General features: G+C 44.7%; 1 protein-coding gene across 1 annotated transcript in view; it reads right to left on the bottom strand.

Moving 5' to 3' along the window:
• LOC133555259 (kelch domain-containing protein 8B-like) overlaps nt 1–18,424 on the bottom strand; it is a 256,404-nt gene that overhangs the window by 53,906 nt on the left and 184,074 nt on the right. Inside the window, exons 4-5 of the mRNA XM_061904885.1 lie at nt 17,263–17,427; nt 1,483–1,707 (exon numbers count right to left, since the gene is read on the bottom strand). Of these exons, the coding sequence (XP_061760869.1) occupies nt 1,483–1,707; nt 17,263–17,427 (390 nt within the window). The remainder of the gene's footprint in view (nt 1–1,482; nt 1,708–17,262; nt 17,428–18,424) is intronic.

Below are 18,424 nucleotides of genomic sequence, written 5' to 3'. Positions count from 1 at the left end.
ATTTGTAGTGTAATAATGTTCGATGTCATGTCTGTGTTATTAATATTTACTTCACTAACTGCTTCTTTGTTATCTCTTTTACCATCATATTTGTACATATCCTATTCGCTGATGCTGTTCTGTTGTTGTTATTGTTCTGTTTGTTTAAGGGGGCTTAAAACACTTCTTTTAAAAAAAGCCTTTTTATAGATAAATGCATACCAGTTCTAGCTATTAGGCTGTTCTAGTTTTTATTATTTTTTATTATCTTTTTATTATTATTATTTGTGGAGAGGCGGAACCGACGGTCCGACGGCGGGGCGGCGCACCTGGAGCCCTGCCCAAGATGGCGGCGAGGAGACGGAGATGACAACCAAGCGGAGAGGCGGGGCGTACCGGGAGCAACGCCGCAATCAGATTCAGGTGCGTGGATCGCACACCGGAACACGATTAATGTATCTCCTCACATTGTATAAAAGTGGAGAAGGAGGAGGGATCGAGGCAGAAGGAGGTGGAGTGTCCGCACCAGTGGTTGGAGAGAAGCAGACAGCAAGACGCGAGAGACGAGGAGCGAGACACGGTGCGCGAGCAGTGGGAGTGACCACGGCGAAAAAGACATTTATTATTGAAAAATGAAAGAATCAAACCTGCTAAAGCGATGTCCTTCCTGGGTGGTCAGTGGAACCCGAGCGGCGACAGGGAAAGTCGCCCATATTATTATTATTTTACTGTATTATTATTTTTAAATACACTGCAGCACTTTGAGGTTGTTTGCTCAATGTAACGTTTTTTTTTTTTTACACATAAATAGTATTATTATCATTAATTATTATTATTGTTTGTTGTTGTTGTCTCTCTGTCTTATCCCTGCAATTTCCCTCTCTGTCTTCTTTTGTTTTTTCTCTCTTCCTATCCCCTCCTGCTCCGGCCCGGCTGCACCAAATAATAATATAAATCCATTTAATAATTTTACTGTATTATTATTTTTAAATACACTGCAGCACGTGGCCTGCAGGCCCGCAGGCCACGCCCCCTCCACAGTTAGCTTCAGAATAACAGTGTTATTACAAATAATAAGAGACCTATTATACTCTAGAAATGTTGGTCTTACTTAAAATGCACGCATTTAGTTGTGTTCAGTGTTGAAAAAAATATTATATGGCTCTTAGGGAAATACATTTGAAAATATTTGGATTCTTGGCTCTCTCAGCCAAAAAGGTTCCCGACCCCTGCTATAGTACGAAAATGGAACAAAACACAAATACGGAATGATCTGAGCAACAGAGAAGCTGGATAGGACAAAAAAATAATAAAAAATACAAAATAAATATATAAAGAAGAGGAGAATTTTTGCTATTTGCCCAAAAAAAAAAAAAAAAGTCCCCAAAATAAACGATTGTTGTGACTCGACTACCTTGAGCTGCCCTTGTGTGGTGTGGTAGAGCCTGCCTGCAGGTCCACATGAAGACCGACAGAGTTACTTCTCCAAAAGCCGACACTCACCTTGATCCAGATCGTACTCCTCCATGGTGCTGACGAAGTGGGGCCTGGAGTAGAAGTTGTGGGGCCCCGGCTGCTGGAGCCCCCCCAAGCTGAAGAGGCTGCGATCGTTGGTGGCGCAGCAGGAGAAGGCTCTCCGGCTGGGAATGCAGGGGTAGCGTGTCCAGCTATTCATCTCCAGGTCCAACGCCTCCAGCGCCGTCACCGGCATCTTTCCTTGGCGGCCGCCTGGGAATGACGAGAAAAAAATTCAGCTTCTGTCCAGGCTGGAACGTATCTCATGAATGATTTAAAAAGCCTCGTAAAGACAAAACCCAGTCGGATTTACACTCATTGCTGCTGCACACCATCAGGAGGAGGAGTGAAGTGAATTGTATTTATATAGCGCTTTTCTCTAGTGACTCAAAGCGTTTTACATAGCGAAACCCAATATCTAAGTTAGATTTAAACCAGTGTGGGTTTGCCCAAGGACACAAGGGCAGTGACTAGGATGGCGGAAGCGGGAATCGAACCTGCAACCCTGAAGTTGCTGGCACGGCCACACTATGATGACTTGTTTCAACAGTGTTGTGTTGCCAGGACATCCAAATCAGAATCAGAATCAGAATAGTTTTTATTGCCATTGTTTGAGAACGGGTTCACAGACTAGGAATTTTACTTTGTGCAATCGTGCAACATAAAAACGTAATTATACCATACTTGCCAACCTTGAGACCTCCAAGTTCGGGAGATTTGGGAGTGGTGGGTGCGGGGTTGAGGTGGGCGGTGTCGGGGTGGACGGGGCGGGGCTAAGGGGAGGAGTATATTTCTAGCTAGAATTCATTGAAATTCAAGAGTTTCTTATACATATATATATATATATATATATATATATATATATATATATATATATATATATATATATATATATATATATATATATGTAGGAGTGGGAAAAATCACAAGACTACTTCATCTCTACAGATCTGTTTCATGAGGGGTTCCCTCAATCATCAGGAGATTTTAATGGAAGCATTCACATACAATGGTTTATATAGAGCACAGAGTGGGTGGGTACAAGCAGGCGTAGGGTGTGGTGATTGGCTCATGTGTTACCTAGGAGGTGTTTCTGTCTATGGCGGCATGTTGAAATGATTTCACTGCGCTTGTTGAGGGATGACAGGTCTGGATGATATATAATAAACAGTTTCTCTTCTAAGCATAGGTTGCATCTTTTATTACCACTGTTGTAAGGTGTGCTGGATGCAAGAATTTGCCATGTTATTGAATATTCAACATTATTGTCTTTGAGGTTCCAAATGTGCTTGCTGAGTTCTGTAGAATTCCGCAAAGTCTGGTTTCTAAAGGAGGCGTTGTGATTATTCCATCTTGTTTTGAACGCTCCTTCGGTTAATCCTACGTACGTGTCGGATGTGCTAATGTCCTTGCGTGTTACCTTTGCTTGGTAAACGACTGATGTTTGTAAGCACCCTCCGTTGAGAGGGCAATCAGGTTTCTTGCGACAGTTACATTCCTTATTGGTTTCAGAGTCGTTTAGTCTGGGGGTGGGCAGTCATTTTGCAATTGCTTTGTTGACTTCTATGGAATTACAACGAAATGAACCCAGATTTCCCTCGCCCGGACGTGGGTCACCGGGGCCCCGCTCTGGAGCCAGGCCCGGAGTTGGGGCACGATGGCGAGCGCCTGGTGGTCGGGCCTGTTCCCATGGGGCCCGGCCGGGCACAGCCCGAAGAGGCAACGTGGGTCATCCCTCAAATGGGCTCACCACTCATAGGAGGGGCCATAGAGGTCGGGTGCATTGTGAGCTGGGCGGCAGCCGAAGGCAGGGCACTTGGCGGTCCGATCCTCGGCTACAGAAGCTAGCTCTTGGGACGTGGAACGTCACCTCACTGGGGGGGAAGGAGCCTGAGCTAGTGCGCGAGGTAGAGAAGTTCCGGCTGGATATAGTCGGACTCACCTCGACACACAGCAAGGGCTCTGGAACCAGTTCTCTCGAGAGGGACTGGACCCTCTTCCACTCTGGCGTTGCCGGCAGTGAGAGGCGACGGGCTGGGGTGGCAATTCTGGTTGCCCCCCGGCTCAAAGCCTGTACGTTTGAGTTCAACCCAGTGGACGAGAGGGTAGCTTCCCTTCGCCTTCGGGTGGGGGGACGGGTCCTGACTGTTGTTTGTGCTTACGCACCAAACAGCAGTTCAGAATACCCACCCTTTTTGGGTACACTCGAGGGAGTACTGGAAAGTGCTCCTCCGGGTGATTCCCTTGTCCTACTGGGAGACTTCAACGCTCATGTTGGCAACGACAGTGAAACCTGGAGAGGCGTGATTGGGAAGAATGGTCGCCCGGATCTAAACCCGAGTGGTGTTTTGTTATTGGACTTTTGTGCTCGTCACAGTTTGTCGATAACAAACACCATGTTCAAACATAAGGGTGTCCATTTGTGCACTTGGCACCAGGACACCCTAGGCCGCAGTTCCATGATCGACTTTGTAGTTGTGTCATCGGATTTGCGGCCTTATGTTTTGGACACTCGGGTGAAGAGAGGGGCGGAGCTTTCTACCGATCACCACCTGGTGGTGAGTTGGCTGCGATGGTGGGGGAGGATGCCGGACCGACCTGGCAGGCCCAAACGCATTGTGAGGGTCTGCTGGGAACGTCTGGTAGAGTCTCCTGTCAGAGAGAGTTTCAATTCACACCTCCGGGAGAACTTTGAACATGTCACGAGGGAGGTGCGGGACATTGAGTCCGAGTGGACCATGTTCCGAACCTCTATTGTCGAGGCGGCTGATTGGAGCTGTGGCCGCAAGGTTGTTGGTGCCTGTCGTGGCGGTAATCCCAGAACCCGTTGGTGGACACCAGCAGTGAGGGATGCCGTCAAGCTGAAGAAGGAGTCCTATCGGGTTCTTTTGGCTCATAGGACTCCGGAGGCAGTGGACGGGTACCGACGGGCCAAGCGGTGTGCAGCTTTAGCGGTCGCGGAGGCAAAAACTCGGACATGGGAAGAGTTCGGGGAAGCCATGGAAAACGACTTCCGGACGGCTTCGAAGCGATTCTGGACCACCATACGGCGCCTCAGGAAGGGGAAGCAGTGCACTATCAACACCGTGTATGGTGCGGATGGTGTTCTGCTGACTTCGACTGCGGATGTTGTGGATCGGTGGAGGGAATACTTCGAAGACCTCCTCAATCCCACCAACACGTCTTTCTTTGAGGAAGCGGTGCCTGGGGAATCTGTAGTGGACTCTCCTATTTCTGGGGCTGAGGTCGCTGAGGTAGTTAAAAAGCTCCTTGGCGGCAAGGCCCCGGGGGTGGATGAGATCCGCCCGGAGTTCCTTAAGGCTCTGGATGCTGTGGGGCTGTCTTGGTTGACAAGACTCTGCAGCATCGCGTGGACATCGGGGGCGGTACCTCTGGATTGGCAGACCGGGGTGGTGGTCCCTCTCTTTAAGAAGGGGGACCGGAGGGTGTGTTCCAACTATCGTGGGATCACACTCCTCAGCCTTCCCGGTAAGGTTTATTCAGGTGTACTGGAGAGGAGGCTTCGCCGGATAGTCGAACCTCGGATTCAGGAGGAACAGTGTGGTTTTCGTCCTGGTCGTGGAACTGTGGACCAGCTCTATACTCTCGGCAGGGTTCTTGAGGGTGCATGGGAGTTTGCCCAACCAGTCTACATGTGCTTTGTGGACTTGGAGAAGGCATTCGACCGTGTCCCTCGGGAAGTCCTGTGGGGAGTGCTCAGAGAGTATGGGGTATCGGAATGTCTTATTGTGGCAGTCCGCTCTCTGTATGATCAGTGTCAGAGCTTGGTCCGCATTGCTGGCAGTAAGTCGGACACGTTTCCAGTGAAGGTTGGACTCCGCCAAGGCTGTCCTTTGTCACCGATTCTGTTCATAACTTTTATGGACAGAATTTCTAGGCGCAGCCAAGGCGTTGAGGGGTTCCGGTTTGGTGGCCACGGGATTAGGTCTCTGCTTTTTGCAGATGATGTAGTCCTGATGGCTTCATCTGACCGGGATCTTCAGCTCTCACTGGATCAGTTCGCAGCCGAGTGTGAAGCGACCGGAATGAGAATCAGCACCTCCAAGTCCGAGTCCATGGTTCTCGCCCGGAAAAGGGTGGAGTGCCATCTCCGGGTTGGGGAGGAGACCCTGCCCCAAGTGGAGGAGTTCAAGTACCTAGGAGTCTTGTTCACGAGTGGGGGAAGAGTGGATCGTGAGATCGACAGGCGGATCGGTGCGGCGTCTTCAGTAATGCGGACGTTGTATCGATCCGTTGTGGTGAAGAAGGAGCTGAGCCGGAAGGCAAAGCTCTCAATTTACCGGTCGATCTACGTTCCCATCCTCACCTATGGTCATGAGCTTTGGGTCATGACCGAAAGGATAAGATCACGGGTACAAGCGGCCGAAATGAGTTTCCTCCGCCGTGTAGCGGGTCTCTCCCTTAGAGATAGGGTGAGAAGCTCTGCCATCCGGGAGGAACTCAACGTAAAGCCGCTGCTCCTCCACATCGAGAGGAGCCAGATGAGGTGGTTCGGGCATCTGGTCAGGATGCCACCCGAACGCCTCCCTAGGGAGGTGTTTAGGGCACGTCCAGCTGGTAGGAGGCCACGGGGAAGACCCAGGACACGTTGGGAAGACTATGTCTCCCGGCTGGCCTGGGAACGCCTCGGGATCCCCCGGGAAGAGCTAGACGAAGTGGCTGGAGATAGGGAAGTCTGGGCTTCCCTGCTTAGGCTGCTGCCCCCGCGACCCGACCTCGGATAAGCGGAAGATGATGGATGGATGGATGGATGGTTTGAAATGATTTGTTGTATGTTATTCATACAGCTGTAGCTCAATTTAATGTTGTTCTTGTTGAATATTTTTCTTAGGGTGTTGCCTTTGGGGAAGTGTTTGTCGATCAGAGTGAAGAACTTGTGGCCGATGTTGGTTGAGACGTTTTTGCTGAATGGCGGATTGTACCAGATGATGTTGTTTCGTTTTCTGCTCTTTTTTTGGTTGGTTTCCTGGAGTAAGTTTTTGTTTATTGATCATAGTTTATGCCATAATATATATATATATATATATTATATACATATATATATATATATATATATTCCCGGGGTGTAAAGCTATTGGAGTGGATTTTAGGGTTTGTTTTTCCAGAAGGCAAAAGAAAGATGGCGCGGGCAAGGCATGAATGTAAGTACATCTTTTTATTTGAACACTATAACTACTGAAAAACAGGAACAAACCAAAGGCACGGGCAAGGGCGGAAGTACGGAAACTGACTAAGGAAACAAAACTTGCACAAAGGCATAAACTATGATCAATACACAAAAACTTACTTGGCATGGAACCGTAAACATGACATGAGGCGGAGTGGAGGTAGCATGGCATGACGTGGGTAAAGGTATCGAGGGTGATAGATGGTGGTAGAAGGTGATGTTGCCAGGGCGAAGAACAGAAACAGACCGCTTAAATAGCAGTGACATAATCAGTGAAAACAGGTGCGAGACATGAGGACAGGTGAAAACTAATGAGTTGCTATGGTAACAAAACAAACCAGGAAGTGCAAAAACAGGAACTGAGTGTCCAAAAAACTAAACATGATCACACAGACATGACAATATATGTATATATACTCTACTCAAAAGTGCAATGTTTTGCAGCCGGTAGCACAGCCCTTAAAGGAGCATAGGTATGGGCAGCATCAGTGACATTTAATTTTGCAGGAAAGGAGTGAGTTTAGGGTTGAATTGTCAATCCTCGTTCTATTCTCTGTCACTATCTTTCCAACCATGCCGAACACCCTCTCTGATGATGCATTGCTGTGTGGAAGGCACAAAAGTGCCTTCATCAAAATGCACCAGAGTCTGGTGATTGTGGCTAAACAGCTCAATTTTTGTTTCATCTGACATCACGTAGACAAAAATAAAACCTTCTGGAGGAAAGTTCTGTGGTCAGATGAAACAAAAGTTGAGCTATTTGGGAACAATACCCAGCAATATGTTTGGAGGAGAAAAGGTGAGGCCTTTAATCCCAGGAACACCATACCTACCGTCAAGCATGGTGATGGTTGTCAGGTTCAAACACTGATGAAATCTATTAAACAAGACAAAAGGCAAAGAACCAAACAGAGACAGAATTAAATTTGGACTCCAATCTGAGGAGAGACATGGCCACTGTACTGTCTGTACAATCCTGCACCACGCTCTCCCCAAGAACGTACTCATCCTTCTTTATTTGATTCCCCCTCCTTCCCACAGCTGCTTCCTCGGGGAGGTTGGTCTTATACAGCGTTCCCTTCGGTTCCCGAACAGTTAAACAAGAGTTCCATAAAATACTTCAAAGAGAGTCGCATAAAATAGTTCAAAGAAAGAGTTCGTAGAAATACTTCAAAAAGAGTTCCTGTGGAAGTTGGGCAGATCTTGCCATCTGTCCGCTTTGTAGTCCGAGTGGAGTTTTACGAGCATTCTTCTTGGAAGGTTTCAGCCTGTTGTCTTCTTGTTCGGAACACAATGTAATACAAAGTTTTTTTGTGATAATTTAGGAACAATTATTCTAACAGTGGTAGTATGATGCTCTGGGCCTGTTTTGCTGCCCATGGAACTGGTGTTTAAACGGGACAATGGAAAAAGGAGGATTACCTCCAAATTCTTCAGGACAACCTAAAATCGTCAGCACGGAGGTTGGGTCTTGGGCTCAGTTGGGTGTTCCAACAGGAAAATGACCCCAAACACACCTCAAAAGTGGTAAAGGAATGGCTAAATCCGGCTAGAATTAAGGTTGTAGAATAGTCTTCCCAAAGTCCTGACTTAAACGTGTGGACAATGCTGAAGAAAGAAGTCCATGTCAGAAAACCAACACATTTAGCTGAACTGCACCGATTTTGTCAAGAGGAGTGGTCAACAATTCAACCAGAAACTTGTGGATGGCTACCAAAAGCGCCTTATTGCAGTGAAACTTGCCAAGGGACACGAAACAAAATATTAACATTGCTGTATGTATACTTTTGACCCAGCACATTTGGTAATTTGGCATATTCAACTGGTGGTCAGTTAAGAAAAAATCTTGTGAGGGACTCAAATTTTTGATGCAGATTCTTTAAAACACTTGAGTGCTGTCATAGGACTTTTTTTTGGCAGAGGGTCCTTACAAATAGCAGAGCGCTCCTTTAACTCTGACAAAAAACAATTGATCAAAATCAAATGTCTACTGTAGAGGACGCTGGTTTTCCAGAATATACAAAATAAGACTACCGCTCCTGTGCTTTAAAACCTCTAAATGTTTAGTGGCCACATGTGTGGACAGCAACTTTTAGCTTTTATTTCCAAAATTGTGTACACTACTGAATTGGGGTCTTATGACCACTTATGTGGACACTCTTACTGCCATCTGGTGGTGTCAAAAGAGTAACATACAGTGGAATTTGGGGGGAAAAAAATTGTAAAAATTAGAATTAGCATGTCCCAAATCATGACGTACACGTTTGTGCACTTATGGACTAAGTACATCATCTCAAAATATGATTTTTAGTTTTCATTCTAATTAGGGTCCAATAAGCCCAAATAGCAAAGAGAAATAAAAAATAAAAGCATGTAAACAAACAGCTTGGGCCTTAAGAGGTTTTTAAGGAAAGGTGTTGTTACTATGGTAACAACAATTTGCTGCTGAAATGGGCTGCCAAGGCAAGTGTTGATAAACATGAAGACAGCAAGGTCCATTTGTGAGGAGACATTTTTAAGGAATTATGAAATATTGCAAAATTAATAAGCTATTTAAAAGATATATAATTGTAATACTTTTTATACAAAAAATATGATGAACACACATCAGGACTGGCAAAAATTGCGATCTAATCAAAAAACCAAAACCCAAAACTCAAAATTGCGCTCTAGCGCCTCCTAGGAAAAAAACAGAGACAAAACTGCTTGTAACTTCTGTTAGGAATGTCGTAGAGACATCAAACATAAACCTCTATGTAGGTCTGACTTAGACCTAGATTTCATACACTAACTTCCTTCAGCAAAATTCAATACAAAGTTGGCAAAAACCCCTTCAAAACAAAAGTTACCTAAAAAACGTCATTTTTGCCTCTTTGAGCTGTAATTTGACCCCCTTAAAATGCTTCAAAACTCACCAAACTGGACACACACATCAGGACTGGCGAAAATTGCGATCTAATAAAAAAATCAAACCCCAAAACTCTAAATTGCGCTCTAGCGCCCCCTAGGAATAAAACACAGACAAAACTGCTCCTAGGAAGAAAACAAAATCAAAACTGCTTGTAACTTCCGGTAGGAATATCGTAGGGACATGAAACAAAAACATCTATGTAGGTCTCACTTAGACCTACATTTCATTCATTTCAGCAAAAATCAACAGGAAGTTGGCAATTACCCATTCAAAACAAAAGTTTTGTAAAAACCTGTCACCTTTTTTCAAACATTATCTCCTCTGAGCGCGTTTGTTGTGTCGGCTTCAAACTAGCACATGATAGAGATTGAACACTTCTGATTAAAAGTTGAGAAAAGAGTTTTAATAACTGCTCCGGTTTTGATTTCACCAGCCTTTAACGAACTTCTGCGCTGATGCTGCTGCGCTGCTGCCGTCTCAAGACGGCCGCTTAAAAGCAGGAAGCACCAGCGTGACCACACAATGCAGAGAAGGTAGGTACTGTGCGGGTAAAGATATGTTGACTGGGTGAAAGAAGGAGGCACCAGTTTGATTCCAGGACACAGAGAAGGTAAGTAATGTGCAGGTAAAGATATGTTGTCTGGGTGAAAGAAGGAGGCACCAGTTTGATTCCAGGACACAGAGAAGGTAAGTAATATGCAGGTAAAGATATGTTGTCTGGGTGAAATAAGGAGGCACCAGTTTGACTCCAGGATACAGAGAAGGTAGGTAATGTGCAGGTAAAGATATGTTGTCTGGGTGATGGCAGGAAGCACCAGCGTGTATGGGTGACATAAAGAAGCACCCGTGTGACCCCAGGATGCAGGGAAGGTAAGTAATGTGCAGGTAAAGATATGTTGTCTGGGTGAAAGAAGGAGGCACCAGTTTGACTCCAGGATACAGAGAAGGTAGGTAATGTGCAGGTAAAGATATGTTGACTGGGTGAAATAAGGAGGCACCAGTTTGACTCCAGGATACAGAGAAGGTAGGTACTGTGCAGGTAAAGATATGTTGTCTGGGTGATGGCAGGAAGCACCAGCGTGTATGGGTGACAGAAAGAAGCACCACTGTGACCCCAGGATGCAGGGAAGGTAGGTAATGTGCAGGTAAAGATATGTTGTCTGGGTGAAAGAAGGAGGCACCAGTTTGACTCCAGGATACAGAGAAGGTAGGTAATGTGCAGGTAAAGATATGTTGACTGGGTGATGGCAGGAAGCACCAGCGTGTATGGGTGACAGAAAGAAGCACCAGTGTGACCCCAGGATGCAGGGAAGGTAGGTAATGTGCAGGTAAAGATATCTTGAATGGGTAAAGGCAGGAAACACCAGCAAAAGTCGGTCCCGTCCATAGCTGCTTGCAGCTTTAATTATTATTATTTTTTGACTCCACAATGATGAGAACATTTCATTGAGAGTCAAGAAAAATTATATTTTAATCTAAATATAAAGTGCAATATAAATCTAATCTGTTATTATCAATAACCTGCTCAGTGGCCTAGTGGTTAGAGTGTCCGCCCTAAGATTGGTAGGTTGTGAGTCCAAACCCGGGCCGAGTCTTACCAAAAACTATAAAAATGGGACTCATTACCTCCCTGCTTGGCACAAAACATCAAAGGTGGGAATTGGGGGTTAAATCACCAAAAACGATTCCCGGGCGTGGCCACCGCTGCTGCTCACTGCTCCCCTCACCTCCCCATCAAGGGTGATGGGTCAAATGCAGAGGACACATTTCACCACACCTAGTGCGTGTGTGTGAAGTGAAGTGAAGTGAATTATATTTATATAGCACTTTTCTCTAGTGACTCAAAGCACTTTACATAGTGAAACCCAATATCTAAGTTACATTCAAACCAGTGTGGGTGGCACTGGGAGCAGGTGGGTAAAGTGTCTTGCCCAAGGACACAACGGCAATGACTAAGATGGCGGAAGTGGGAATCGAACCTGCAACCCTCAAGTTGCTGGCACGGCCACTCTACCAACCGAGCTATGCCGCCCCGTGTGACTGTCATTGGTATTTTAACATTATTATTTAGGCCTGACCAATTTGCTGCCTAGATGGGCTGCCCAAGCAGGGTAAAATTCACACAAAATTGTTTTCAAACTAATTATAGTAAAATAACTGCCTCGGAATTCCAAGAGATTTTGTGGATATTGTCTTTCCTTCTGATTTAATGAAAATTAATTACATCCCACGGATGAATTAATTTTCTGAAAGGGTAAATTAGTGATCCAATCTATAGTCAATCCACTCAAATGTCCCGCCATTAAGAAATAAAAAAATAAAAATAAAAAACAGCATGTTGTATTCCTGCAGGTGCAGATATTTCTATTTTCCTGGCATTTTTCTCATTTCCTCTCACTAATCCTAGCCTGAAGCTCGTTTGGCATTGAGCGAAGTGTCATCGCCACCAGCAGCCGTCGCTCACTGGGATTGAAGACACACGCTCGCTTTCACACTGGAATCATACGTGCAAAGCGGGCGTCCAAATGGTGATAGAAAGACTTGAGAGCCTCGGCAAATGCGATAGAGAGTCGTGTAGAAGAGGGTCAGCCAGTGAAAGGGATTGTGAGAGTGAGACAGTGTTGAAGGGAGTGGGAAGCCTTACAGTCAACAATAAGGGACTAGAATTTGAGGATTGCAAAGCCTTCAAAACCCGGCAAAACTTTTTCCAAAACCCCCGATCAATGATTTATATACACGCTGCAATAACGTAGTAACAGACATGTTCATAACAATATGTAATAAGTACAATAGTTACCCAATTTTGGTCATTTTAAAGGGGAACATTATCAGAAGACCTATGCAAGCGTTAATATATACCTTGATGGTGCAGAAAAAAGACCATCTATTTTTTTAACCGATTTCCGAACTCTAAATGGGTGAATTTTGGCGAATTAAACGCCTTTCTGTTTATCGCTCTGGAGGCGATGACTCCCAGTGCCACCCACACTGGTTTAAATGTAAAAATTAGATATTGGGTTTCACTATGTAAAACGCTTTGAGTCACTAGAGAAAAAGCGCTATATAAATATAATTCACTTCACTTACATACATACATATATATATATACATACATACATACATACGTATATATATATATATATAAATACATACATATATATACATACATACATATATATACACATACATACATTTCTATACATACATATATATATACATACACACACACACATATATATACATATACATATATACATACATATATACACATACATACACACACATATATATACACATACATACATACATATATATATACATACATATATGCATATATATATATACATACATACATATATATACATACATACATACATATATACATATACATATATATATATATATATATATATATAAATATATATACATACATATATATACATACATACATATATACATATACATATATATATATATATATATATATATATAAATATATATACATACATACACCTATCTCAGCTACAATCGGGCGGAAGGCGGTGTACACCCTGGACAAGTCGCCACCTCATCGCAGGGCCAACACAGATAGACAGACAACATTCACACACTAGGAACCATTTAGTGTTGCCAATCAACCTATCCCCAGGTGCATGTCTTTGGAGGTGGGAGGAAGCCGGAGTACCCGGAGGGAACCTACGCATTCACGGGGAGAACATGCAAACTCCACACAGAAAGATCCCGAGCCTGGATTTGAACCCAGGACTGCAGGAACTTCGTATTGTGAGGCAGACGCACTAACCCCTCTGCCACCGTGAAGCCCATATATATATATATATCGTCCCTATATATATATATATATATATATATATATATATATATATATATATATATATATATATATATATATATATATATATATATATATATATAGGGACGGCGTGGCGCAGTGGGAGAGTGGCCGTGCGCAACCCGAGGGTCCCTGGTTCAAATCCCACCTAGTACCAACCTCGTCACGTCCGTTGTGTCCTGAGCAAGACACTTCACCCTTGCTCCTGATGGGTGCTGGTTGGCGCCTTGCATGGCAGCTCCCTCCATCCGTGTGTGTGAATGTGGAAGTAGTGTCAAAGCGCTTTGAGTACCTTGAAGGTAGAAAAGCGCTATACAAGTACAACCCATTTATCATTTATATATATATCCCTATTAAGTGCTTGAGCTGATGTGACATGTGCAACAAAAGTATCAAAGTATGGTACCATTTGATTTCACCTGAACTGGTACTACTGAATACCCATGGAATTCGGTCGGCACCTCTAAGAGTTCTGAGTTAGATACCCACCCCTACTTGTTTCTGACATAGCTTTTCAACTACCATCAGTTGAGTGTTGCAGCTCTCGGTCTTCAGAGTCATGTCATGGCAGCAGACAACTCCAAGCCTGATTGCTGAGTTGCTGACACAAGCACGACTTTGTGCATCCGCTGCACATCAATACCAAGCCTCACTGTTCCATGTACTTCTCACTGCAGGCAAAAGAACTACTGACAAAGAAGTACAGCTATACTTTTTACTTTGGCTTCAATTCCCAATTATACTGTTTCTTGAATTCCAATTATAATGTTATAAATTCTAATAACTTGAATAAATACTATATGTATCAAATCATAAGGGTGATGCACGCAATTTTGGATGCCTTTGTTTGTGGCATTTTGCAGTCTGGCTACATTATGACATCACCGTGGAAGTGGATGTACTTAATTCCACATTTAGTTAAGCCCTCAGCTGTAGGATATGAGGTAAAACACATTTTTGTCTAATCGTTGTCAGGCTTGCCACTGACAGTTTGTTTGTGTTTTAGTTTTTCCTCTGTGTGTTTAGTATTTCCTGCCCTTAGTTCCTGTCAGCACTCCTATTTTGGTTCAGCTTCCTGTTTGCTTTGTTTCCCCCCAGCTGCAACTGATTGGCACCTGGCCACACCTGGTGTCAATCAGCCCGCTCCTATTTGTACCTGCTTTGTCTTCCGGTCAGTGCCGGATTACTGTCTTGTCTATGACTTTCGTATTGTCGCTCCTGTCTTGTCATTTCATGTCGAGTCATTGCAGCGTAGCGGTAAGCTATCTTTCGGTATCTGTTTGTAGTTTACTGTTTTTTGTTCCCTGCTTCCGTTTTGTTTTCACTCTGCAAGTAACGACTTCTGTTTTCCTGTTTGCCACCCGCTAGCTTCCTCGTTAGGGTCCTTATTGTTTCTTGCTAGCTTCCATGCTAAAGACCCTTTTGTTTGTTATCCACCTCATGCACATCCTTTGTTAGTACCCTTTTGTTTGTTTCTTATTCCAATATTTTAATTAAATCATGTTTTCCTGTTCAATGCCTGCCTCTGTCTCTGCATAATGGGGTTTGTCACAAACAATCGTGGCATGTGCAGCATAGCACCGACATGCCCTGACATAATTGCTGTTAAAAGTAGCCGTTTTATTCAGGTCTGAATCGAGGGCGCAGGTGTACATATTGTTGTGACCGGATGAATCTACTGTATATAATGTTTATATAGTTTATTTTCGACCGTGTCTGAAATGTTGGTGGTGTTTACTTGAGTCATATTGCAGTCCACACGTATCTCGGGGGCGGTATAGCTCGATTGGTAGAGGGGCCGTGCCAGCAACTTGAGGGTTCCAGGTTCGATCCCCGCTTTTGCCATCCTAGTCACTGCCGTTGTGTCCTTGGGCAAGACACTTTACCCACCTGCTCCAAGTGCCACTCACACAGGTTTAAATGTAACTTAAATATTGGGTTTCACTATGTAAAAGTGATATTTAAATATATTTCACTTCACTTCAATCAATCAATCAATCAATCAATCAATCAATCAATCAATCAATCGTTTATTGATATAGCCCTAAATCCCAATTGTCTCAAAGGGCTGCACAAGCCACAATGACATCCTCGGTTCAGATCCCACATAAGGGCAAGGAAAAACTCAATACCAAGTTAGATGTAAATGTGAATGACTATGAGAAACCTTGGAGAGGACCGCAGATGTGGGTGACCCCCCACCCCCCTCAAGGGGAGACCGGATACAACGGACGTCGAGTGGATATAGCATAATATTGTGAAAGTCCAGTCCATAGTGGATCTAACAAAATAATGTGAGTCCAGTCCATAGTGGATCTAACATAATAGTGAGAGTCGAGTCCATAGTGGATCTAACATAATAGTGTGAGTCGAGTCCATAGTGGATCTAACATAATAGTGTGGGAGTCCAATCCATAGTGGATCTGGTGCTCGCGGGGTGTATAACATAGTTAGGAAGTGTCATGGATGCAAAGGATTCTGGGTATTTGTTGTGTTGCGTTTATGTTGTGTTACTGTGAGGATTTTCTCCCGAAATGTGTTTGTCATTCTTCTTTTGTGTGGGTTCACGATGTGGCGCATATTAGTAGGAGTGTTAAAGTTGTTTATATCACAACCGTCAGTGTACTCTGTGTCACCCAGTCTGCCCTGCAATCTCATACACGTGCCGATAGAAGCGGCGAAATGCATGTATCCGGTCGGCACGCAAATTGCATTCCGTGAATGGCGGGCGCGATGACGTTCAAGAGGACGTTAAGAGTAATATCATCACGGCACGCCCTTAATATTGTAGTCCGAGGGAAAATTGGAGAACGTTGACTCCAGGTGATTTCCGAGAGAGGCATTGAATTCCGGAATGTCCCCGCAACAATCTGGGGGGTCGGCGATTGTGCAGCTGAGCCGCATCAGAGTTGCCAAAGAGGCTCCGGAGCCGCGGGTTGCCGACCCCTGCCATGGAGAATTTGTGGGGGGTTGTGAAAAAGACGCAGGCTTCACGGTGGCAGAGGGGTTAGTGCGTCTGCCTCACAATACGAAGTTCCTGCAGTCCTGGGTTCAAATCCAGGCTCGTGATCTTTCTGTGTGGAGTTTGCATGTTCTCCCCGTGAATGCGTGGGTTCCTTCCGGGTACTCCGGCTTCCTCCCACTTCCAAAGACATGCACCTGGGGATAGGTTGATTGGCAACACTAAATTGTCCCTAGTGTGTGAATGTTGTCTGTCTATCTGTGTTGGCCCTGCGATGAGGTGGCGACTTGTCCAGGGTGTACCCCGCCTTCCGCCCGATTGTAGCTGAGATAGGCGCCAGCGCCCCCCGCGACCCCTGAGGGAATAAGCGGTAGGAAATGGATGGATGGAAAAAGACGCTGAAAGCCACAAGACCCAATAATGCAAATGAGCTAAAGGCCGCTTTTGAAGCATCCTGGGCATCCATAACACCTCAGCAATGCCACAGGCTGATTGCCTCCATGCCACGCTGCATTGATGCAGTAATCCGTGCTAAAGGATTCCCAACCAAGTACTGAGTGCATTAATTGACATTTTCAAATGTTTGATTTTGTTTTGCTGATATAAATCTTTAATTTTACTTGGACCGAGGAAATATTCTCATTTTTTGAGATAATATTTTGGAGTTTTCTTAAACTGTATGCCATAATCCACAATATTAAGATAATAAAAGGCTTGCAATATTTCAGTTGATGTGTAATGAATCCAGAATGTCTGACATTTCCATGTTTTTAGTTGCATTACAGAAAATAAAGGACTTTATCACAATATTCTAATTTTCTGAGACAGTCCTGTATAGTGGGGGAGAAACGTCTTACCCATGATGTAGATTTTGTTTCCTTTCACAAAGGGCGTGGCTCCATAGCGCGGCGTGGGCATGGAGGTCAGCGGCTGCCATTGGTCCGTTTCGGCCTCATAGACTCTGACCAGGGCCTGCGGCGTGATGTCCGCTCCCATACCTCCCAGCGCGTACACCTTCCCATCTGCACGGACGACGACACACAACATCATAATTGATCAGATTTTAATCAAAGTTACATTTGTCAAGTGCGCACCTGCAGAGCTCGGCAAGCCTGAAAAGAAGTAGGAAGAAGCCGAGCTCGTTTAATCCTCGACCTTGTGCACGTCTCAGCAATCACCTGAGATCGGTAGGTCGTGAGTCATACCAAATGCTATAAAAATGGGAGCCATTACCTCCCTGCTGGGCACTCAGCATCAAGGGTTGGAATTGGGGGTTAAATCACCCAAAAAATGATTCCTGGGCGTGGCCTCCACTGCTGCTCACTGCTCCCCTCGCCTCCCAGGGGGGGATCAAGGGCGATGGGTAAAACGCAGGGAATAATTTTGACACACCTAGTGTGTGTGTGTGTGTGTGTGTGTGTGTGTGTGTGACAATCATTGGTACTTTAACTTGTTATTTGGTTCACTTCCTGTTTGACATGTTCCATCCCATCCATTTTCTACCGCTTATTCCCTTTCGGGGTCGCGGGGGGCGCTGGCGCCTATCTCAGCTACAATCGGGCGGAAGGCGGGGTACACCCTGGACAAGTCGCCACCTCATCGCAGGGCCAATGTTGACATTTTTAATTAATGAAAAAAGGGATACATTTTTGTAATAATGAAGTGAAGAAACATGATAAAGGGGAGTTTAAAACCACTAAAAATGTTATCGCTGCTTAAAAATGAACATTATCACTAGAGATATCCGATGATATTGGACTGCCGATATTATCGCCCGGTAAATGCTTTAAAATGTAATATCGGACATTATCGGTATCGGTTTCAAAATGATCAGTATCGTTTTCAAAAAGTTAAATATATGACTTTTTAAAACGCCGCTGTGTACACGGACGTCAATAAACCTTAAAGGCACTGCCTTTGCGTGCCGACCCAATCCCATAATATCTACGGCTTTTCACACACACAAGTGAATGCAACCCATACTTGGTTAACAGCCATACAGGTCACACTGAGGGTGAC

The sequence above is a fragment of the Nerophis ophidion genome, linkage group LG06, assembly GCF_033978795.1.
Source record: "Nerophis ophidion isolate RoL-2023_Sa linkage group LG06, RoL_Noph_v1.0, whole genome shotgun sequence".
Lineage (NCBI taxonomy): Eukaryota > Metazoa > Chordata > Actinopteri > Syngnathiformes > Syngnathidae > Nerophis > Nerophis ophidion.
This window is presented reverse-complemented; position numbering and strand designations above follow the sequence as displayed.